The sequence below is a fragment of the Trachemys scripta genome, chromosome 2 (assembly GCF_013100865.1).
Source record: "Trachemys scripta elegans isolate TJP31775 chromosome 2, CAS_Tse_1.0, whole genome shotgun sequence".
Classification (NCBI taxonomy): Eukaryota; Metazoa; Chordata; order Testudines; family Emydidae; genus Trachemys; species Trachemys scripta.
In genome coordinates this window covers 244,514,865-244,540,655 of record NC_048299.1, presented here as the reverse complement: position 1 = coordinate 244,540,655, position 25,791 = coordinate 244,514,865, and the positions used below count along the sequence as shown (strand labels likewise).

At 39.9% G+C, this 25,791-nt stretch overlaps 1 protein-coding gene across 8 annotated transcripts in view; it reads right to left on the bottom strand.

Moving 5' to 3' along the window:
• VPS13B (vacuolar protein sorting 13 homolog B) overlaps positions 1 to 25,791 on the bottom strand; it is a 948,921-nt gene that overhangs the window by 714,285 nt on the left and 208,845 nt on the right. For all 8 annotated transcript variants that reach the window (XR_004644784.1, XM_034763372.1, XM_034763367.1 and 5 more), the window contains exon 17: positions 7,205 to 7,389. Coding sequence is in view for 7 of the 8 variants with exons in the window: in XM_034763372.1 (XP_034619263.1) it covers positions 7,205 to 7,389 (185 nt within the window). In the remaining variant the exon portion in view is untranslated. The remainder of the gene's footprint in view (positions 1 to 7,204; positions 7,390 to 25,791) is intronic.

The following is a 25,791-nucleotide window of genomic DNA, read 5'->3' as shown; positions in this document are numbered from 1 at the left end:
TTTTAAACAGAAAGTCTAACTCACAGTCCTCAAAATGAATGCCAACCTTGGCCACGTTATGTGGAACAAACAGAGATTCAAAGCCAGTACGTTGCAAGGAAATGATTACAGCTCAACAACCTGCATTACAACTGAACTTAGAAATGTAAAGAGGGGAAAAGTAGTTTTAAAACAGGGGCATTAGAACAGCAAATCACTATATTTCAATCTTTTTCCTAAGTGGTTAAAGAACTATGCAGCAACTCCAAAACTCTTTTTATATGTACACCTGGGAAGAATACGGAATTCTGTTACTTTCCTCAGCGCTACCCTGATGTGGTTTAGACCAGATGTTTAAATGTTACAGTATGCACATTTTCTTCTCTTCTTCCCAGGCAAAAGCAAAATAAGAGGAATATTTGACTTCACTCCACAAGAGACCTATTTAATAGTTTGGCGGTTATGTAAGTAAAGGTAGCTTGGCTAAGTCAATGTTGACGACATACAGAACGACATGATCCTAATGAGTTGGAAAATATTGGCTCTCATGAGATTCAACCAGATGCTACTGCGCTGAGAAAGCTACTGTATTATTGAATTTCATTTTTATGAGGTAAAATTTATTATTCAACCATTAAGGTATCCCACATGAAATCTTGCATAAAATAGTTTTACAGTTACTTTCTGGAAAGTAGATTTTATTTTAACTTTAAGACATCATTTACATGAGGGATTCCAATGCCTATTTGATCGCCTTCAGAGAAATTTAAGGTCTGCAAGCAATTTTCCCAAATATGCCAGATTAATGGAACTGGACTGTCAACAAAATAATGAACTACCTGAACGGGACAAGGAAAAAGTGGTAGCAAGTTCCAGTTTTCCAGAGCAAAGTAAAGCCATATGTGACTGTATATGTGTTTTCTTGGCAGGCTGATATGGTTAGAAACTAAGTGGTTTAGGTACACACTAACAGAAAAAATATGTAACAATAACTCTAAAGGATTAATAATATTACAGTTCTTTAAAGAAATTACTGCTTTGCAATGTTTAGCTATTTCCTATATTTGTATGTTTATAATCAAGTGTGATAATAAATAACATTTTCTTGTTTGAATTTACTGTAATGACCAATACTCACTGTACATACGCAGAGAACATGAACATTTCAGACCCAAGTTTCCTTTCCCACTGAAACTGCATGAATTATAAAATATGCCTGCCACATTCTTGGGATAGTATGTTAATTAAAATGTGTACAGATGCTCCCCAGATTACGCAAACCCGATTTACGCAAATCCGGATTTACAGAAAAAGGTCCGTACGTTCCGTAAGGTTGTTGGTGATTTTTTGCGTAATTGTCAGGTATACGTTCCCGACTTGCACAAATTTCTGGAACAGAACGCCTTGCATAAATCAGGGAGCGTCTGTATTTAGTATACTACTACTATGCTTACATATTGTATCAGAAAATATTTTGGAAAAATCATGAGGCAGCACTAATCTAAAGAAAAGAGCATGAGGTTGAAACACCTTATTTCCAATTTTTTTTTATCAGTTTTAAATGTACTGCCTTTCCAATTTCATTACATGTCCCCACTGTTCTCAATTTATGAAAAATAGTAAATATCTCGTACTTCAAGGGGGTGTTTGACCGTGACGCGCAGCGTCAAGAGTGCCTTTATCCTTTACCCTGGGTTGACTAGGCAGAGGACCTGGAACAAGCTTTTACATCACGGAGAGTAATGTAGGCCAGACTTACAAAGACCAAAAACACAGCCCCACGAAAAGATGGCATTCGCTACAACTTCCTGAAAAAACAAGATCCCAGTTGCCTGATACTAACTGCCATTTTCAACAAATGCAAACAGTTCCACCGTACTCCCAGATCATGGAAGAAATCTATGATGGTGCTCGTCTACAAGAAAGGCAAGCGAGACGACCCCAATACCTGGAGATGCATCTCTCTCTGTTCCACCACATACAAACTGTATGCCAGCTGTCTCACGGCTAGGATCACAGACTGGTCGGTGAACGGAGGAGCCATTAGCTCCATTCAGAAAGGCTTCATGTCATGCGAAGGCTGCTACGAACACAACTTTGTCCTTCAGACTGCCATCCACTCGGGCATGGAGGCAATGTGCCATAGCATGGCTCAACCTGGCCAATGCTGTTGGATCGATGCCCCACCAGCACATTTTCGACACGCGGCAAGACTTCTGAAAACTTTCTCCAACTGGTCCAGGAACTGTATGAAGGCTGCACCACCACCATCTGCTCCATGGAAGAAGAGACACCCAAAATTCCTATCCATAGCAGCATGAAACAAGGCTATCCCCTGAGCCCCATTGTTTTCACCTTAGTCATGGAGCCACTCATTTCAGCGCTCTCCAGTGGTCTATGCAGTTTCGATCTATACGACAACAGAGTGAATATCCTGGCTTACGTAGACGACCTGATCGCAGACAACCCCAAGAGTCTCCAACAAATGCTTGACATCACCAGCCAGACTGCCAATGGGATGGGATTCCACTTCAATGCCAGGAAGTGTGCAACCCTGCATATCGATGGCAGTAGAAGGGATTCGGCCCAGGCAACGTCATCCCAGATCCAGGCGAACCCATGATCTTCCTCGAGGATGGGCAAGCGTACCAACATCTTGGCATGCCGACGGGTTTCCGTGTCCAACAGACACCTGAGGATACCATCACAGAGATCCTACAAGATGTGGCCAGGATCAACTCCTCCCTATTGGCACCGCGGCAGAAGATCGAAGACTTTAACACCCCCCTAATCTCCTGTATCTCATTCATCCTGAGGGGATCTGCTGTGGTTAACGTACCTCTTAACAAAGCAGACAACACCATCAGGCATCTGCTGAAGTGGATGTTTCTTCCCCAGAGGGCCAGCAATGAACTGGTGTACATCTCACACAGGCAGGGCAGCACCAACGTCCCTCGAATAGGTAATCTGTGCAACATTGCTGTGATCACTCACGCCTTCTGATATGCCCGGACGCCACGGTGAGGAACATTGCGGATAGTGCTCTGCAGGATGCCGTCAAGAAGCAAATCACCAGGATCCCCTCCAACCAAGATGTCACCACCTACCTGAGCGGCTCGCTGGAAGGTGAATTTGGAAGAGAGGGGAGAGACTTTGCTTCGCTCTGGACTCATACCCGCAATGCTACGCGACTGGAGAAGCATATCGGCTGCCACTAGACGTGGTGCGAGGAATGCCAGGAGCTGGGAGTCCTGGTGTCACAGGTGAAGAACACAGAGCGCACCATCATCACTCTGAGAGCCAGAACCAAGCTGGAGAGGACCCTGAAGGATGCCATCCGCTGCCAATAGGTGGAAAACCTGAAACAGAAGCCAAACCAGGACCAGGCCTTTGAAGTGACATGCAAGTGGGACACCAGCAACCACTTCCTCTCCCGAGGCAGCTTCACCCGATTTGCCGACTAGAGGTTCATCCACAGGGCCCGGCTCAACTGCGTCCCGCTAAACGGAGCAGTCTGCCATGGGAATCGGGACAAGCGATACAGGAAGTGCGGCTACACCAATGAGATGCTGCCCCACATCCTGTGTAGTTGCCCCATGTCCTGTGTAGCTGCAAGCCCCATTCGAGAGCTTGGCAGCTGCGACACAACGCCATCCAAGATCTCCTGGCCAGAGCCATCCGGCCACCCATAGGGAAGGTTGCTGTAAACTCTGCTATCCCCGGAACCGGACATCTTCATCACCAACGAGGACTGGAAGAAGATCATCATGGTGGACGTCACAGTGCCCTTCAAGAACAGGATCTTGGCCTTCCATGATGCCCGAGCTCGAAAGGTAGAGAAATACGCCCCTCTGGCTAAGGGAGCTAAGGACTACCAGGTTCAGACATGCGCACTGATCGTCAGAGCCATGGGCACATGGGACCCCAGCAACGAGCGAGTGCTGAGAGAATGCGGAATCGGTCAACGCTACGCTCGGCTGATGTGGCAACTCATGGTGTCAGACGCCATGAGGTGGTCAAGGGACATCTACATAGAACACATCACCGGACATTGGCAATACCACGATGGATGAGCTGGAGTGCCGATGAGAAGTGCAGTCAGGAAAGTAACCGAAATACTTTCCTCATGGATTGTATTTTCTAAATGGACAACCTACCTAATTCTGAATTATTGAGGGACAATCTCCACTCATTGATATATTTTACTTTGCACAACCAAATCTCTGTACAACTTTTCACGAGTGATGTACCCGAGTATTTGGATTCTAATATCTAAATTATATTGTTAAATCTATTCACCTAAATTTGGATTATTGCTGATTATGTACTCTATGTATCATATGACTTCAAAACAAACTTTGTATTTGTGGATAATCTAAGCACTATACCCAGCTGTACACTCTTTGCTCAACCTGTGTTAATTTTAACATTAACTTTAATAAAAATTAAAAAAATAAAAATAAATAAGTTCTTATCAGCTATGTGCTCAAAAAAACAAATAAATGGGTCAAAGGGTATCATTATCGAAGGGGAAATTCAGAAGAGTGATAGACCTAACTAGTTAGTGGACTGGAGCACTCAACTACTGTGTCCTGTTGTTTTACTACCAGAATTGCAATTTCTTCCATTGTGAGTAACATGCATGCATTTTTATGATTTTTTAATAAATATACTTACAAAATGAATCGACAATCTTTTGTGTTTCATTTAATAAAATGTGTATGGTTTTTTTTTAAATTTCCTCCAAGAAAAAAACCACCCTGAATTTTTTTCAGATTGGGGCAAAATCTCAACGTGGTATCTTCACTCAAATATTCTCTGCGGTGAAGACAGATGTAAATAAATCCTCTGTCCTTATTTTCAAATTGCTCCCTTTACTCCCTGGGAAAAGATTGGAACCTTTGAATTTCATAGGCTTCCAATATACTTAAGTAATTTCTTTTTATTTTGTTTTTACCCCTTTGGCTATTTATCCTCTTCAAATTCCTTAGGCCTCTGAATTTCCAGCTTACATTTTACCTACTTATAGTTTATTCTATTTTCCCTTGGTTTGGATTTCCATTTTCTGAATGATAGATCTGTTTGGCTTGAAGAACCTTTTGAACTTTGCCATTTAACCATGCTAGAGTTTTGGGTTTTTTGCTTACTGATTTCTTTACTGTTTAGGTACATGCATACCTTCTGTAATTCTGTTATGGTTTGCTTAAGAAATGTCCAAGCTGAATTAAAGGATGTCAGCCTACACTTCTGGCTCTCCTTGCCCTCTGGCGAGAAGCTGGACTCCAGCTCTGGCTCTCTGACTTCCTGCTCCTTGAAATAACACAGGAAGCATGCACTGTAGCCCCACTACCTTTCTCTTATGGAAAAAGCTGGTGAGCAAGAGGCAGGTGCAGGCCACTCAAGGACACTAAAAGCAAAATGCTGGGTGCCTGGCTGCAGAAGAATGGTAAATTCCATTGTAAAACTTCTGAATTCTTCAGCTTCTTGAGAAAATGTCTATTTTTGTGGCCACCGAATCACAACATCCACAAGGACCCTCATTGAGATGAATGGAACAATTCATTTCTCTCAGAGCTATTATTTCAGGCCTTCTGCAGACTCAGGAAAACAATATTGCATTGGTTTACACGTAGTTTACATTTTCTATGTTTTTATCACAACCATATGGGCTAAACACACTATTTTAAAAATGAAAACAGATTCTAGAGCACCATTCTGTAACAAATTCAGAGGCCTTGGAGCATACAGGACCCTGCCATAGTCTTAACAGGATCATCATAAAAAACAAATAGTACCAAAATGCAGCAGGAGGATTATTTTTCTAGCTATCCGCTCTAGAGTTCTTATTTGGGAACTGCCTGACAGCTCTGTGAACTTCCTCTCTAGCTGCACTTAGACAAGATGAGCACTTTATATAGCTTTAGTTGGTCAAATAACAACCAGCTGCCAAACTAACTCCACTTTTTTTTAGTTCTTGTTGCTGCTCTGGGAAAGAGCCAGCCCAGTGTCATAATGGACTATTTGTATTGCTTTACACCTTTTTCAAAGAAATGGATATCGTCAGCACTGTTTTGTAACACAGACTAAGACAACTACCTCACCATAGTCTACTTTTAGAGATGGAGCTCATGTCCATGCTCTCTCTGCTGGTGCCCTTCTAGACGCTGCTCTAAATCCTCAGCTGCCAGCATATAATCTTGGATGACATGAAAGTCTTGAAAAAGATATCCACCATGGAATCAACATTGAATCGCTGCCCTTGTATGCTGTACTAGGGAAAAAGAGGAAATAAAACTGTTTTTTCCTCCGTCTTTGGCCAAAATAAATACATTTGTTCATGGGGGGAAAATAGGTGGAAAAAGAAGCCAGGGTTTTTCAGAGAGTTTGAACCAATACACTGAAGAAAGTGTTCATCCTTAGTAAAACCATTACTCATAATTTTGCCAAGGTCTCTGAGTACTTGGATTTAAGTAAACTTGAATAAGGTAACCTGAATTGTCTATGGGCTAAGCCAGATTCAGCCAAACACTTAAGTACATGCTTATTTTAAAGCATGTATATAGCGGTGTAAAGATGGATAATAAGCATATGCTCAAGAGCTTTGCAGAATCAGTCTTTAATTTGCACAAACAACTTTTTTTTCTGAAAACCCACCATGTTTTGCATTATGAATCCATGTAGCCAGCTCCTTTATTTCTTCCACCTCTTGGATTTGTATCATTGTAGCTGCTTCAGAATAGTCAAGGAAACAGTTATTGATTAAATTGGCTTAGATGAGGAACATTGGCGGCCCTTTTGAACAAATCCACATCTGCATTCTACAAAATGTCCTTGATGAATAAAGCCCTTAAACCTACTGCTTTGTACTTCATTCAACAACTTCACCTCTGAATGATCTTATGTTACTACATTACACAGTATAAGACAGCGGGGCTGGATGTCTCAAATAACGAAGAAAGTATGGAAAAATTATCCTGTATGGCAACATTAAATGCATCCAGAAACTGGTGCCAGAGAGAGAAGTTTGGTGGCTTAGTTTACATCCTGGATTTTAAGCATAAGCTATAAATACCACATGCACACAAAAACATTCAGTCGTTTAACTACAGTATGCTAAAACCTGGATTTAAAGTAGTTGTATGTGCATTCATTTGCTACTAGCAGTGCTCTATATTACCGTAGAGATTTTAATCTACCGTACTTGTCAGAAATATTATGTCTTTACCTAAAGTTTGGAAGACTTCATTCAGCAGAACTTCATTTACCACTGCAGAACTGACATTTCCAACATGATGAGACCAGCTCTGATAAATAGTTTGCAGCAGAAGGGTCTGGGCTCTAGTTGCTTGAACTGTCAGATTTGGAAGTTCAAATATGCATTCTGTTAGTGGAACATGAGATCGCTTGGTCCTGTTTTAAAAATTGAAAAACAAAACAGAAAGTGATTAATTTAGTACCTAGTACTGGCAAATATACCAAAAAACTAATCATGAGAGCTGAGGCTGCAAGCAGCTGGCTTTTAAGGCATGAATTGTATTTTATTGCTGGCATTTCATAATTTACAAAAAAAAAAACCACTAGATTACAAGTATGATTGGATATCAAAAGAAATTTCATTTCTCATTGTTATCTGCCTAAAAAAACCAAATATGTCATGCACTATTAGAAAGAATAACTGACTTCTCATGCCTTCATCCCAATTATCTCAAAATTTTTAAACGTTTAAATAAAAAATAACTTCTCCTACTGATGCGTTCCCACCAAAATAGTACTTGGCGTTTTCACTCTTGCAAATCTAAGCATCGGGCATATGTACAGCAACCACACTGTGTGCATAAAATACAGAACAACACGAAAATTCATTCTGGGATTATAGTCCATTGGCGAGTGCTGGTGATGGCAAACCACAAGAGCAAACCTCAAATAGTTAATCTAATCCCCAGAATTCCTCAATGTTATAATCTCCATAATTCAAATATTCTGGAGAGGTTTTTAATATAAAATATGAATCAAGGCACATGCTCCCTCTGTACTCCAACTAATGCTGCCTTCACCTTTTCCTTCTCCCACAGCTGCTACTGTCACCATCTTCCAATCTCAAATGCCCCAAACTGCTATTACAGATCTTCCCCTAAATTCTCCCCCACTTTCATTGTTGATCCTTATTCACGGTCAATCCTCCTTCTATCACTACTGCTTTTCCAGCTACGCAGACTTTGCCCTACTTCTGAACCTTTCCCCTAACCACTCCACCAGATCTAGCTGTTCTATTTTCTATCTATATATTTGTGACCCACCCAGCACTAGAATATCTGAACATTTCCCAAGTGTTCAGGGATTTATCCTCATAAAACCCCTGACAGTCATTTTTTCTGATCTTAACTATATGTAAAGGTAGTAAAAAGGGATATCAATTATGTACTTATAAATACGAAATATTAATATACACAATATTTTAAAATTATTTTTGTTATACATTAGTTATAGATTTGGCAATGTAGCTGTTTAACATTACTAAAATGGGGGAAAGTGTTTATAAATTGAATCATTTGCAAATATTTTATTTAAAAAAATGTAGCGAGTCACTAAATGAAACATCTGTTACGTTGCATTACCAGAAGAAAATAATTTTAAAACAGCCACGCTGACGGTATCTTGGCAAATAAAAGTAACAGAAATGAGCTTTTCCTCACTCCTCATACTTAGAGCTCACTGAATATGCACTTTATTTAGCCACTATCAGTTTTCAAACTCTTACTCAGATTTGATTCCTTTTCACAGCATTATTTTAATTTATTTCCAGGCACATCCGCTTCCAACAACAGCACTTCTGGGAATGACACAAAAATACATTTGTAGCCCACTGAACACAAGGCAGGCAAGTAGTACTCTACATCAGTAGTCAGGGGTTACATTTTTCTTTAATATTCACTGAAAACCAGAAATATACTGATAGTTTCATCCTGCAGTTTCTTTTTCCAAAACATATCTGAAATCTGACACTTTCTTGTCCTTAACCTAATCAGCTGCCTTGATCACAGCAATGTATTCTTCCTGACATCCACATCAGTCCCCAGCAATCTGTCCAAAATCCCATCAATGCCACCAAAATTATTTTCCATACCCATCATTTAGATTATGGCATCATCTATTTAGAATCCTTTGACTGGCTTCCCAGTGCCCCACACATCAAATTACATTTATCTCCACTTTCAAGGTTCTACAATACACTTACCAAACACACCTCCTTGATTTCAATAATTTTGCATATCCCAGCTGTTACTCTGCCAGTGACACCAGCTTTGATGCCCCCTTTCTTTCCTTCTCCAACTTCTGTCTCCAGATCCCTTTTTTCCCCCCATACTGTTCCTTATGCATGATGTATACTCCCAATCGCTGCACACAAAGGCATTACCCACTCCTAATTCATATTCTTACTATAAACTCATTTTTCCTGTGTTGCCTATTAGCAAGTTAATTAACAAGATTTTAACTGTGTGTAAATACACATTTTATATCACCAAGCCAATGTGCATATACCTGTGTATCTCCACGATATCATGTTAACCCATGCCCTTCCCCACCCCTTTTATTAATTGCTTATATTTTGGTGATGCCCAGAGGTCTCAATCAAGATTGGAGCAAGATTGTAAAAGAAGCTGCTTATACACAAAGACATGGTCCCTGCCCCCAAACAGTTTACAATTCAACACCCTGATCCCATAGACACGTATATTTTTAAGTTCAAGTTTACTCATACAAATTGTCACAGAACCATAGGGTTACAAGTGAATGCAAGGATCATCTAACCTAATACCCTGCCAAGATGCAGGATTTGTTGGGTCTAAACCATACAAGAAACACGGCTATTCAGCCTCCTTTTGAAAACCTCCAGTGAAGAAGCTTCAACAACATTCCGAGGCAGTCTGTTCCATTGTTCTACTGTTTGGAAGTTTTTCCTGAGATTTAATCTAAATCTGCTATGCTGTAGTTTGAACCCACTGCTTCTTGTCCTGGCCTCTGTGGCAAGAGAGAATAACTTTTCTCCATCTTTTTACGGCAGCCTTTCAAGTATCTGAAGACCGCTATTGTATCCACCCTTAATCGCCTCTTTTCCAAACTAAACACACCCAGTTCCTTCAGCCTTTGTTCATATGGCTTTCATTCTATCCCTTTAAATCACCTTTGCCACTCACCTCTGGATCCTTTCTATATATGACCACCAAAACTGGACCCAGTATGCCAGCTGAAGCCTAATCAGTGCCAAGTAGAGCGGTACTATCACCACCTCTCATGACTTGCATGCTATGCCTCTGTTAATGCAACCTAAAATTGCATTTTTTTCCCCAACAGCATCGCATTGCTGACTGATATTGAGGTTGTGATCCACCACATCCCAGATCCTTCTCAGTAGTGCTGCTGCTGCCAAGCCAGTTCTCTCACTCTGTGCATTTGGTTTTTCTTCCTTAAATGTAGCACCTTAAATTTGCCTTTGTTCAATTTAGTTTTCTTATCTACAGTTCAGTTCTCCAATTTATCAAGATTCCTCTGAATTTTAGCTTTATCTTGCAAAGTATTGACAACTCCCACTAGCTTTGTGTCATCTGGAAACTTGATCAGTATGTTCTCTGTACCTATATCCAGGTGTAGTGGGGTGGTTACCCCGCTCCTGCCCTGAAGGGCTTAAAACAGCCCGGGAGGAGGGCTGTGGAAGGGCAAGACGCCTGGGCAGATTGGGAGGAATCAGGGCCCAGCTGGCCCTATAAAGGCTTGAGCCAGGAGCTCAAAACAGACAGTCTCTCTCTGCCTGCAGAGAGAGAAGGGTCTGGCTGCAGGGAGCTTAACCAGGTATCTGGAGTGGAGCAGGACTGGGGAAAGGCCAAGGGAGCTGGGGAGCTCCGGTCTAGGAAAGCCCCAGGCTGCAGGCCTGGTAAGGCCTATTACGTACTGGGTTGCAGGGGGCAGCAGGTCCAAACCCCTTTGCCTGTGATGAGTGGCTTATACACTGCAGTCTGCCCCAGTGACTGGGGGCTAGATGAGGACTGGCAGTAGCCAAGACTGAGGCGAAGTGGGGAGAGAGGTTGGAGGTTCCCCTGGGAGGGGGAGACCCAGAGCTGTGAGGTGTTACTGCCAGGGGGCAGCACCCCAGACAACAGGGCACTGGGTCTGGGAGGGACACGGGGGCCAAGCAGTAGCGGAACACCGGCCTGCAGAGGGCACTCCAATGGCTGGAGAGATAATTCCCAAGACGACCAGCAGGAGGCGCCACAGGGGTGAGTCCCACGCCTCTATACCAGGTCATTAATAAAGATGTTAAACACCGGATCCAGAACAAGATCCCTGAGGAACCACACTTGAGACCTCCCTCCAATCCAACATCATTCCATTAATATTTACTCTTTCTCTGCAATTGTTTAACCAATTATGTATCCACTCAGTGGTAGTTCCACCAAGCCCACAATTCTCCAGCTCACCTATCAGAATGTCATGTGGGACAGTGTCAAAAGCTGTGCTGAAGTCCAAGTACATTATGTCCACCGCATTCCCCTATCCACCAAAATCAGTTACTGTGTCAAAGAAGGAAATTAAGCTGGTTTGGCATGATTTGTTCTTCGTAAATCCATGTTGGCTGCTAGTGATTATCCCTTCATCCTCCAGGTATTTGCAAATTGAATGTTTTATACTTTGTTCTGATAGCTTCCCAGTTCTCGAAGTCAGGTTGACTGGTCTATAGTTCCCTGGCTCCTCCTTTTTAAAGATGGGCATTACGTTAGCTCTTCTCCAGTCTTCTGGGACCTATCCTGTCATCCATGAGTTTGTAAATATTACCACCAGTGACTCCGAGATTTCTTCAGCGAATTCCTTCAGTACCTTTGAACTGCAAATAGCATCCAGCCAATTGATTTGAATTCATTCAAATTGGGCAGAAGATCTCTGACCTGTTCTTTACTTACCTTGAGCCGCATCCTTTCCCGTTTATTCTCTATGGTAACTTCATTAGTCATCTGGTCACGTTATTTTTTGTGAGAAGACTGAAGCAAAGTAGGCATTGAGCAGCTCTGCCTTCCTATCATCTTCTGTTACCAGTTCAACTTCTCCATTGAGCAGCAGACCCACACCACACTTTATCTTTCTTTTTTGTCTGACATATTTGAAGAACCCCTTCTTGTTGTTTCTAACATTTCTTGACAGCTGCAATTCATTTACTACCTTGGTTTTCCTGATTTTGTCCCTACATGCTTATGCTATTTCCAGGTATACTTCCTTGGTGACACGTTCTTCCGTCCATTTCCTGTATGTATCCCTTTTTGTTTTTAGATTAGCTAAAAAGCATCTTGTGCAGTACACTGGCCTACTTTAGCTCTTCTTCTCTTTCTTCCTCATCAGATATATTAATGTACAAGACTCAAGACAAAAACATTATGCAGAAAGAGGGGAGCCACAAGTCTCATACTACTAGTCCCCTCTCTCTAACATGGCACAAGACACCACTAGCCATGTGAAGGGCAAAAGTGCAAAGTTACAACAGTCACAAGCCAGAGCCCAAAAACGCATGTTAGCAGAGCCTTTGACAGACATTAACAGAAAATCTCCAAATTTCCCTGAAGGCAAACCAGCATAAGTTGATGTACAACTATGGTAGTGTCAATTGTCATCAGAGTCCTTCCTACCAGGCCTTCTCTCAAGCCATGCCCACTTTTGTAACATGGATCTCAATGCATTAGTGTCACTGTTCCATTTTCCTTTATGTCTCTTAAAAATATGCTCTTCTACTTTTTGTTTTCACAGTATGATTTCTTTAGTTTTAATGTTTGGCTCCTTAAACTAAATGCTTCCAATTCTCTTAATATGTAATCTGATGGAGGATGTTTTATAACATACATTTGAAAGAAAGACAGTAAAACGTAATGGCACACAACTCCTATTCAGCAAAAATAGGACTAATATAATTATCAACGCATGTCTCTATAGTAAGGCTTTTCTAATGACTAATAAATGTACTTGCAGAGAAAAGAGGATATCCAGAGAGCTGCAACAATACTTAAAGTGTAACATCTTGGAAAAACTTCATTTTAAAAACTAAGACTATTCATTTAATGTGCAGTGTAGCTACTGTACTGAACTACAGTGACTTTTACACTTGCAGATTTCATGTAAAAGATTCCCTGATGGGTAGTAATAGTGTATTAAATAAAAACTTTTTTTACAATATGCAAATTCTAAACTTACTGTAGTTTTTTAATACTACCATAGGGACAAAATACATTATTCATTTTCAGAGAAAGGAAAGATGAAGAAAATAAATCCTTCTATACACAGAAAGGCAGGAAACAAAAAAGCGAAAAAAATTCTACTGTACCATGTGTGCAGCAAATGTTTCTTAAAGGAAATTTTAACTAGGACTGGCTAACGATGAAAGTGCATTTTATAATTCAAATTTTATTATAATGGTTTTGAAGTACAAACAATGCATTTAAAAGCACTATATAATATAGATTTGCTACCAAACTGCACCTGTTAATACAAAATATCTACTATTAATAAATTTAATGAGCTATATTTAACCAGCTTTTATTACCTAACAGATATATTCAAACAAACAAATATTAACGAATATTCACGTAAAACTACATTTTTTTCATTGAACCACATCAGATCTTTATTTCAACTTTGTGCCACTATATTTTGGTAGATCATTTTGGTTCATATGAAATAACTGAATATGAATTCATACTAAAATTAATCATATTAAAACTTACTGTAATTATATAGCAGATTGCTTCTACACTTTAAAAAGCACTAATCAAATTCCATTTAAAAATCTTATTAACAACAATAATAAAAATAATTATTTCTCAAATCTTTCTTATATCCAGAGTCAAAGTTCAGATCCAAACATATGTTCATTTAGCAAAACAGGTTAAAAAACTATCAATTCAAACATTATTCTCCAGGGCAAAATAAATCCTAATGTAACTAGCGGGTTAGGCAACTCATTAAAGCTAAACTTGGACAAATTCCAGGATAAATTTAAGGAAATAGGAACAAGCAAGTCTTGCTGTGTAGTGGCATGGAGTGAAAATGAAGCTGTCCTAATTAAATGATTTTTAAATACACTTTGCTGTACCCAGTTTGCTGACAAACTGTAATACAGACTTGCTGAAATATTTGGATAAATCTGGCATATCATTAAAGAAAATAGTTTTCTTCACTGTTTTTGAATGAAATCATGAATTGGTCCTTATTATGCTCCAAGCATAGGAATTAATATAACCAATCCATGCAAGTTCACAGGGCTGCCATGAAATATTTGCAGTGTGTAGACTTTAGGAACAGCAACCCATTCTTTTAAAATCAACACCTCATAGTGATTGAAAGAATATAGTGGTGAACAGCTGGCTCCAGAGGTTTATACAGAGTCCCAAAATGCAAGACTGGAACCTGCAAAATGTTTCCAAAAATTTAATTTTTGTTATTACTCATATCCTGTACAGTAAAATACGATTAGTTCATTTTTTCCAAAATAACAAAACTGGTAACCTGCTACTATTTCAGGGAGAACCTAGTGAATGTGCTTTAAAAGAACCTGAATGTACTTTAAAAACCTAAATAATATTGGTAGACATTTTAACAAATTTGTTTTTATATAACTAGGATATAATTTTTACATTCAGTTATTTAATACGGACAAGATTCACTTGCAGTATATGCAACGTCTCCCATATAATTCAATCACTGATTTCTTTGATCCTCCATTTAAACTGATAAAAACTTCAGGAATAAAGTCATTTATATTGCCAACACCACAATTTCAAACCTTTAATTTATCATCTTTTAAGCAAGAATTATTGGATAATCCAATCCATGCCTATACAAATATGTCATTTAATTAATAAGGAATACCAAAACTCTGAAGAGAAAAAAAGAGAAAAATAATCCAAGGATGACTAACAAATGTTTTCAAAATACTGAATTCCAGTCACTATGATATGTTATGCAAGTTATGGCCCCCATTTTCTCCTTATAGGAGGAAATTCTATCTTCTAGAGATAAATGATGTATCTTTACTCTTAAGGCACTAAATTACTACTGTGATGAGTGCTACAGAAATGCCAGTAAAACAAATTAAATAAAAATATAAAACTAGCAGGTGCAATAAAAATGTATGACTTTGCTCCATTAATAAACCTCAAGTGTGACCCATTAGAGGTCACCTCTACTTACTTTATTAAGTTCTGCATAACTGACTGTGTGGCACCTCATTTTGGTCTCTTAAATGGGTGAAATTTCAGGGAGTACCACTAATTTTTCCAATCTGACCTCTATAAAGCATGCTAGTCAGACAAGTCATCAGAATGGAGAAACCACTAAATTATGGTATTCACAAACCAGTATTTTTCTGTTTAATGTAAAGGCAGAAGAGGCTGGCTGGGTAATAATGAAGTTTCATTTCTGTTTTCTGAAGAGCCAGAGGACACATTTTCTTTGGAAAAAGACTGACAAACCTTTGCTAGAAACAATTTTGGAAAAAAGAAAAAAATGCAAGCTTCAGTGATACTTTAGAGAATAAGTCTAAAGTGTGGAATTCTACAATTAGGAATATAACATTGATAAAAATGTTAAATAGCATAGGGCCAAGAACCAATCCCGGTGGACCAGCATCAGAAACACACCAACTTGAAGATGATTCCACATTTACAATTATATTTTGAGTCCTGTCACTCAGCCGGTTTTTAATCCATTTAATGTTTACCGTGTAAATTTTGTATTCTAGTTTTTTAATCAAAATGTCACAGAATACTACTAGCTTTAGTTGTGAATGACAGCAACTGGCTAGAGCCACTAAAACTAAAAAAAAAAAAAATCCTCATAGTATTTGTAAATTTAATATTGTAGCATTATGGTCATGCATGAGAACTTAAAAGTTAAACTGATTAAAAACTGACTAGACATAAAAGTGAAACTAAATAATCCATCTTCATCATCCAAGCTCAGGAGAAGGAATAAGTAAACACAGTAGGAAGTGTTATAGATTTTTTAAATTCTTTCAGTTTTAACAATCAAGGGAATTATTAGTAACATAGGTAAATTTTATACATATGATATATAGATATAGATATATCGACTCTTGCATGGGAAACAGAGAACAACAGGAGCTGGGAGGTCAAAGGGGAAAAAAAAGTCAAATATATTATTTTAAAAAGTAAATGTACCTTAACTTTTAAGTCTGCCAAAACACTATGCATAATTTAAGACTGTGAACTCTCTCCCTATCCCAAGTTTTGTAGTTAATCTTTAAACTTTAATTATTTTTTCTTACAACTCTTTGGAAATTTGTAGATTACAGAGGTGGAGCTTCAATTTAGTTTGCCTCCTGCCCCCAAAGACTGAAGATGGTGGACATTTGGACACTCCCTGAAGCAAGCATATGGGAAGCCATGGGGTCCTCCCAGAAGACTCCTGAGATAAAGGGGAAGATCTGTGTCCTCTGATTAGGAGTGGTGGCTTTGTAGGGGGAAAGGGCCAGGTGGGCAGGAAGGGGCCCCAGATAAGAATTACCTTGCTGGTGGGGGCAAAGATAGAGGTGCCCTGAGCAGGAGCACCTGGGAGACAGGGTGGAAATCCAAAGATTTCGTCACTCATTATGAGCTCTCAATCAGGCCACAAGCCCAGTGTCTTCATCTCCCCCCTGGAGGCAGTGTAGCAGGAGAAGCCAGAAAGGGGTGGAAAGCTGAAGAGCCAGAATGCTCACACAACTGATACCAGTCTAACCTGAGGAGGGTTCGGAGTGGGGAAGAATAGGCTCCCATCATTGCCCGCTCTCCCAGGTTTCTAATGTAAGGGGAGGAGTCAAATGAAGTCCTTTGAGGGGAGAAGATTGAGAAGGTCTGGGAGTGAAGATAGGTGTCAAAATAACATGCTGAAGGAATGACAATAAGTGAAAAGGTAGTTAAGTTGAAAGGCTTGCAGAGGAGGATGTAAGGGTAGGGAAAATACTTGGAAGATGAGGGTGGGTGGTGAGAGTGTGTACTTGGGAAGAGGAAGCGAGGGTTAGGAAAAATGAAATTTCTTTGTGGAGATAGAAGGGGATGGTGGCTGTGGAATGAAATGCTGATGATTGGAAGGGGAAGATAATTAAATGCTGGAGTCCAACTCTTTTCTTTCCTTTCTTTATTGTCCTCTCTATTCTATTTTTGCACTTCATCTCTCTCCTCAGTTCTAAGTACTCCTAGAATAATATATTAAAATGTATGCAAAACAAGCAAATTTAAATAAATTTGCTCCTCTGGTGCTTTTTGCTTTAAAGATGTTGGTATGTATGAGGTTACCATTATCAGAGGATTAACTGCTGCTGACTGAAAGAGACTCAGACAGGATTTTTTTCGTAAGGTAGGGACTAAGACACTGGCTTCATTTCTATTTCTGAAGATTCACAAGATACACAACTCTTTAGGTGACACTACAGACTAACCCCATGTCTATATTAGAAACTTTTGCTGGCAGAATAATGTTGATCAGGGTGAGATTTTTCTTTTTACAATTCTATATCAGCATAACACTAATGTAGAAGCAGTTCTACAAGTATAGAAGTGCTTTCACTGAGAGTTTATTTCGCTTGGGAAACTAGCATGAACTATACTAGCAAGGAAACTCTTTCTCCACAGGTATACCTATAAAAGCAAACCTTTTCTAGTGTAGACTGAGCCTATGAAATCATCACTAAAAAAGATCAGAGGAGAAAGACTAAAAAGGGTGGGGGGGTGTTAGTGTGTGTGGGAGAGTGTGTGTGTGAGGCAGGGAGGCAGGAGTAAATATCAAAGTCCAGCTGAAACATTGCACTGATGGAGATGTTACAGTTCATGTTTTTGTTCCACGAATATGCATTGTATAAGTAGCAGAAAGAGTGTAAAGGCTGTAAAGGAAGGATTATATTGGCAGTCTCACTACTTAATAACTTTGTTTACAAATATTTTAAAGTATTTCAGGTACGATTCAAAATTTCTTGTTTGTATTAAATGTAAATAATTGTATACTAGTAAATGTGTTTCATTTCTCTCCAACAGCTACGCTGGCCCTTAGTGAAAACTATATTTTAGATTTAAATGCACTGGCCCTGGGTTTGCATATAATGCTTTCTAAAAAATACTAAAATCTTTGAAGCAGTTTTTAAACACACAAAAAGATTTTGCAGACATATAAGGGAAAAAAAAGTTGGGTTTAGTTTTGGCCTACTAACTTTGAAAGTGTCTTGTTACTATTATTTAAACATTAAATAGTTCCACAAACCCTGGTGAGTCTCAAGACCATCAAAATAATCAGATACAGACATATTTAAAAAGATACTGTAAGTATAATAAAATGTCACAGAATAACATTCTCCCGCTGTAACATAAATGCAAAATCAAAGCCAAGACATCTATGGAAAATACATATTGGAACATAACTGATATACTTATTTTCAAAGCAAGAGCCTTTCAGTCTGACACAGTATTCCAGTATAACTTCATTTCTGTTATGCCAAATGACTTCAGTATATTCGAGATGGCAAAGAATGCATTTTAAGCGCTCAGCAAGATGTAATTCCATAAGTAACTAGAAAAAGAGGTTGAAATCCCGATATTGACTTCAGTGAGACCCAGATTTCCTCCATAGAATTTTTGCATATGCAACTGCACACCTAAAAAGATTGACTGAAGAACAGACTTGTGCTTCAGCCAACTTGAAACCCCCTTATTTGAAGAGAAAAAAAAAGTTGGCAAAGTACTGAAGTTATATTTAATGCATATAAATAACCCAGATAGCCAGTCTTTCTGTCCTGCTCTTTAGCCACTAGAATGTGCTTTGTCTTATATAACTATTAAGTGCTTCACCCAAATTCTTATAAAAGTTAATACCACCTCATATTAAAAAATAACCCTAAAATACATCTTCATAAAAACATTTGCAAATTCTTTGACTTGCAAAAAAAATACTAAAACCATGTTAGGCAAACATGTTTCTTGGGTCCTTGTTTCTTACACAATGTTTACTGTTCTACTGAACACCTTATTTGGGAATCTTTGCGCCTTTTTAAACATTCAGAAAAGGAACAATTCCCTATCTTCACAACTCTGCTTCCCTGACTTCGTCAAACAAACAAAAACATATGGCTGTAAATTCTTATGCTTCATTTCAGGCCAGAAAATAGGGTGTGGGGGTGTTGTTGGGGGAGTAAGTTTGAGAGAAATTGGTCGAGACGTTTTTGAATTACATAGTAAAGAAAATCCAAGGCATTTAAAACGGTATAAAAAAATGTCAAAACCAGCTTGGATTCAGAACTTTCAAAATTTCTCATGTAATTTTGCCTTCCATCCCTTCTTAACTGACTGGTTAGCTGACAACAGATTTATAATGAATTTTTTAAAGAATATGTACACAACCTAAATGATGAGGTGGGAGACAACTTACAATATATGTATATTGTAGGGCTATCGATTAATTGCAGTTAACTTACGTGATTAACCAAAAAATTAATTGCAATTTTAAAAATTACTCATGATTAATTGCAGATTTCATTGCACGGTTAAACAACAGAATGCCAATTGAAATTTATTAAATTCTTTGGATGTTTTTCTACATTTTTCGTATATACTGTATTTTGTGTTGTAATTGAAATCAACATGTATATTATTTTTGAGTATAAATATTTGCACTGTAAAAATGATAAATAGAAATATTTTCAAATTCACCTCATACAAGTACTGTAGTGCATTTATCATGAAAGTGCAATTTGCAAATGTAGATTTTTTTTTTAACATAACTGCACTCAAAAACGAAACAATGTAAAACTTTAAAGCCTACAAGTCCACTCAGTCCTACTTCTTATTCAGTCAATCGCTAACAAAAAAAACTTCAAAAACAGACTCCAACGTGAAACTGCAGAACTGGAATTAATTTGCAAACTGGATACCATCAGATTAGGCCTGAATAAAGACTGGGAGTGGTTGGGTCATTACAAAACCTAAACCTAATTTCCCCAATACTAATTTCCCCCTACTCTTACTCACATCTTCTTGTCAACTGTTTGAAATGGGCCACTCTCATTGCCACTACATAAGATATTTTTCCTCCCTTGGTATCCTGCTGTTAATTGAATTGTCTCGTTAGACTGACCTCACACTTGGTAAGGCAACTCCCATCCTTTCATGTATTTATACCTGCTCCTGTATTTTCCACTCCATGCATCTGATGTAGTGGGTTCTAGCCCACAAAAGCTTATACCCAAATAAATTTGTTAGTCTCTAAGGTGACAGGACTCCCAGTTGTTAAGACAAACAAGTTTGTTTACATGTACAAGAGATAATGCTGCCCTCTTCTTATTTACAATGTCACCAGAAAGTGAGAACAGGTGTTTGCATGGCACTTTTGTAACCGGCATTGCAAGGTATTTACGTGCCAGATCTGATAAACATTTGTATGCCCCTTCATGCTTCAGCCACCAATCCAGAGGACATGCTTCCATGCTGATGATACTCATTAAAAAAAAGGTGTTAATTAAATTTGTGACTGAACTCCTTGGGAGAGAATTGTATATCCCCTGCTCTGTTTTACCTGCATTCTGCCATATATTTTATGTTATAGCAGTTTCGGATGATGACCCAACACATGTTGTTCATTTTAAGAACATTTTCACTGCAGATTTCACAAAACGCAAAGAAGGTACCAATGGGAGATTTCTAAAGATAGCTACAGCACTTGACCCAAGGTTTAGGAATCTGAAGTGCCTTCCAAAATCTGAGAGGGATATGGTGTGGAGCATGCTTTCAGAAGTCTTAAAAATGCAACACTCCAATGAGAAAACTAGAGAACCCAAACCACCAAAAAAGAAAATCAACCTGCTGCTGGTGGCATGACTCAGATAATGAAAATGAACATGTGTCGGTCGGCACTGCTTTGAATTGTTATCGAGCAGAACCAGTCATCAGCATGGATGCATGTCCCCTGGAATGGTGGTTGAGGCATAAAAGGAAATATGAATCTTTAGTGCATGTGGCCCATAAATATCTTGCGATGCACAAACAGAGCCATGAAAACGTCTGGCCTCACTTTCAGGTGACATTGTAAACAAGAAGCGTACAGCAGTATCTCCTGCAAATGTAAACAAACTTGTTTGTCTGAGCAATTGGCTGAACAAGAAGTAGGACTGAGTGGACTTACAGGCGCTAAAATTTTACATTGTTTTACTTTTGAATGCAGTTATTTTGTATATAATTCTACATTTGTAAATTCAACTTTCATGATAATGAGATTGCACTACAGTACTTGTATTAGGTGAATTGAAAAATACTATTTCTTTTTTGTTTTTTTACAGTGCAAATACTTGTAATCAAAAAAAGTGAGCACTGTATACTTCGTATTCTGTGTTGTAATTGAAATCTATTTGAAAATGTAGAAAACATCCAAAAATATTTAAATAAATAGTACTCTATTATTGTTTAACAATAATGTGATTAATCGCGATTAATTTTTTTAATCGCTTGACAGCCATAGTATATTGTAAATTCTACAGGCTTACCTTGAGAAAACATTTGTTACAGAAACGTTCCTGCAACCCATCCATGATATGCAAGATAAGCTCACCTTTGATTTTAGGGCATAAAATAAGGGGGGTTATGCATTAATCAAAGTACTGAATCACCATTCCTCCTATGTACTTTCTATAGGTATAATCTTTAAGTGCCAGAATGGGTTCCTTGGCTGTCTACCAAATTCAAAGTGCCTTCTAGGTTAGTGAAAGAGTAGGATAACAACTTCAATTTCCATTTTCCTCTTTTCTATATTCTTTGTGTGAACTGCCTTGAAAGGTGGCAGATTCTCCTCTGCCCAGGATGTTATTCCTATTTCCAGGGGAAAAACTGAACTCTGGTTACTCACTAGTTTTGGAAAGGATATAAACACTCATGCCTCAATCATAAGCCAATCTCTAACAGGAGGTAAAAGGAGACTTCCCCTGTGAGCACCATGGTTTCCCACTATGTGGTTTCTTGGCACCTTCCACTGAAGCAGCTGGTACTGGCCACCAACCTAGACAGGATATTGGATTTGATGGACTACTGGTCCAACCCTTAGGGCCATAGTTATGGGTTAGGGTTTTTTTTGTTCAGACATGAATAAACTAAATAGATATGTACTCTCAGATGTTGGGAACTTTCTTCCAAGTATGCTACTCATCCTTGCTTCCATACAGATAATGCAGGGTCTGGAGCGAATACTGGGTTGGCAGTCAGCATGTTGTTTGTACTTAGCTGCCCACAAAGGAACAATTGGATGTGACCTGACAAAAACATCTGATTTTGCATTCCATCTGTCACGGAGTCCCCGGGCGATGCTCTTGAGCTGCTCCCTACAAAGCCAGTCAGGACTCTGGTGAAGTCTCCTCTCTGCGAGCAGACTGTCTTCAGGGCAAGGAGCTCACACGGCTTCCACCTTCCTGGGTCTGACCTTGGAGCATTCAGCATCCTCTGCCCCTCCGTGCACTTCCCACAGTGAGTCCGCCCAGGCGGGGTCCTGGGGAAGCCAGAGAGTCCTGCACCCCCACTTCGCAGTGAGACGTGACTCTTAGCCAGCCAGTAAAACAGAGGTTTATTAGATGACAGGAACACGGTCTAAAACAGAGCTTCTAGGTACAGAGAACAGGACCCCTCAGCCGGGTCCATTTTGGGGGGCAGTGAGCCAGTCACTCCCTTCTGCACTTCATTCCTCATCCCCAGCCAGCCTCAAACTGACCTCCCCTCCAGCCACTCCTCCTCTGAGTTGTCCCTTTCCGGGCCAGGAGGTCACTTGATTCCTTTATTCTCCAACACCTTTAGCTATCACCTTGCAGAGGGGAAGGGCCCCAGCCATTAGTTGCCAGGAGACAGAGTGTCAGCCATTTATGCACACTGGCCTTTATCCCACCACCTAGAGACTTAAGAAATGCATAGGGGAAACTGAGGCACCCCTACAATATTCAGAGGAAACATTAAGAACAGTCCCACTTCGTCACACCATCAGGTGTGTGGTTCCATGTCATCAGAAGGAAATTCTGCAGGCACATTTTAAGAAATCCAGTCATGGAAGAAGCTGATGAATGACACCAGCAATCTTAGTCACTGGAGATAATTTGGTAAATATGACCACTGCTAGGAAATGCCTTGATGCAATAAAGTTTAGGACCTTTGCAATTTTTTACCATTGTGGTAACATGCAAATACCTCAACTGTAGAAGATGCTTGCTAAATGCCCTAGGAGCCTGAAAGCCTGCCTGCTTGCTCCCCCAGGTTGTCTAGCACCCAAGTACGTACAGTAGAAGTCACCTAGTTGCACTCAGGGCTTTAATCAGTAAATCAGGATCATTTTGAACATGAGAAGGGATTTATCTCCACATCCCCTGCCCTCCTCCCCAGTAACGCCATGATGATGCAGGTTTCTGGAAAGTAGAATCCTCGTGTGCCTTTGTTCTGGTCACCGATTATTTACATTTTAAAGTGTGGCCAGTCTGTGACGAGGGAAAGAGGAGGAAAGAGAGATCACTTTCCGCTTTTCAGATTCTGAGCCCCTTTCCCTGACAAAACAAGACGTTATGGATGATGATCAGAAGGCACAAATCCCATTCTGCTGCTGCCTGAATCTGAGCCCCATTCCCTGGTAGAGTAAAAGTCCCTGGGTTGAAAGCCAAACAGGCACAATTCCCATTACACTGCAACCTGAGGAAGAGTTTCCTTGGACAGTGACACAATCCTCTGCATGCCTAGACATGCTGCGAGGTGGGAGGGGATGGTGAGCTTGGTACAGAACTCTGCAAGAACTTCTCTGGGGTACGTCTAGACCGCAAAGAAAAACCCACAGCATTGAGTCTCAGCGTCCAGGTCAGCTGACTCAGGCTCAGGCTGTTGGGCTTAAAAATAACAGTGTAGATGTTTAAGCTTGGGCTGGAGACTGGGCTCCATCCGAGATCTTTGGGTTTCAGAGTCCAGGCTCCACTCTGAGTCCAAACATCGACACTGCTATTTTTAAGCCTAACAGCCCAAGTCAACTGACCTGGGCCCTGAGACTCAATGCCATGGGTTTTTCTTTGTAGTGTAGACATACTCTCTATGTAGTAGAGGCCCCAAAAAACACTCTCTTAGGTAAAGGAGAAGGGGGTTAACCACTGGTTTTCACCACTTGCTCATTAATAACACTAATTATTGCACTACCAAGGTGATGGTTGCTTTTACCTTTCTGGGACTCAGAGTCTCTAGGGTTTGCATGACTTATACCTGAGCATCATGAGAATTCCCTGATGTACAGTGGGAAGGAAAGGGAGTTGTGTAGCAGCCCTACTTCTTTCCCCAGGGAGCTGAGGACCCACTGCAGTATCTGGGGGTTGGGTTTTTGATGCTCTTCAGGGGGTTTTCTCCCTCTGGTTCAGGTCTGTTGTGGGATTTGCTCCTTGAGCTGGCTGGTTAGTGTCTTCTGCATCCTTAGACATTCTCTCCCAAATCATAAGACGCTCCTGATTAGGATTTTCTGTGTTGTAGTCATGGCTTCTCAGGACAGGGAGGGAACCCAACATGCCAGTTCAACAGAGCTCCGTGCACTGGCAGTGCAAGGTCATCTGGCTGTGAACAGTCAGAATATAATTTGCTTTCTGTAGAGCCTGTAAATGTTGCCTCCAACAGGAAACACTGCTTAGAGTTAGCCTGATGTTTGCAGGACTGCTCTGCCATGCCTGAGTGGGGACAGAGGAAGCCCAGAAGAGAAGCACTATAGTAACAGATCCGGGTGGTTGAAACCACCAGGCTGCCTGATACCAATCCAGGAGAAGGAGGCAGAAGAAAAATTATACATCACTACAGCATAAAAACAAATACAAAATAAAGTTTTAAAACAAAATGATTGGGACAAATTGAACTGGCAATTTGTTCCATCAACAGAGGCAGAAAATCTGGTGGCCCGAGCAGCAAGGTGAGGCTTAGTCCAAGAGTCTCCAGCAACAACACTGGTCTGCCTCTGATTTGCACAGGTGCAGGGCATTAACCCATTAGTGACAAATGAGGAGAGAAGCTGTGCAACAGAACTTGTCATATGCTTATTCCTTAATTTCTTTAACATTCCAACTGTATTACACATGCTCCCAGGTCCTACTGAGTTTCTTGAACATGATACCCACAGAACTAGAGCTCCAGACAGGACACAAGCAAAGTAGATCCTCTGATCCTCTTCTTCCCTGATGTATTATGCTGCAGCATAATACCCTTTTCTACAACCTTAACTACAAACCTTAGCAACATCAGCAAATACGTTGAGTTGACATATGTGCACAGATTGAGTGTGCTTAAGGAGGAGACATGAGATCATAATTAAGCTTTTGTGTTATCCGTGAGGAATATTCTTGTGTTGTGTGTTTCCTTAAAGACAGAAGGAAGTTCCTTGAGAGGATTCTGGGTCAATCACTGGAAATGTGCTGTGTGGTACATTTGGGTACGTTTAAGAGCTATATCCTGTAAAATAGGGCTTGTCTATACAGCGTGTTAGTACCTACTGAAGCAGTATGCAAAGCACACTACAGAACTTTTAGTCTGCAACAGCAGAGCCTACATGGACAATTAGTGCAAACCTCCTGGAGCAACCCAGCTTATCATGCACTAACTTGCTGTATAGACATATTTCCTTACTTTATAGGATTTGCATTGGCAAGCAACCTTATCTCCCTCAGGATTTGGAGCTGAAGCAGATTTCCAAGCATTTATGAAATCCTGTCCATCAGAATCAGGAGGCTTTGAAGTTAAGGTTTCTTGAAGCAGCACT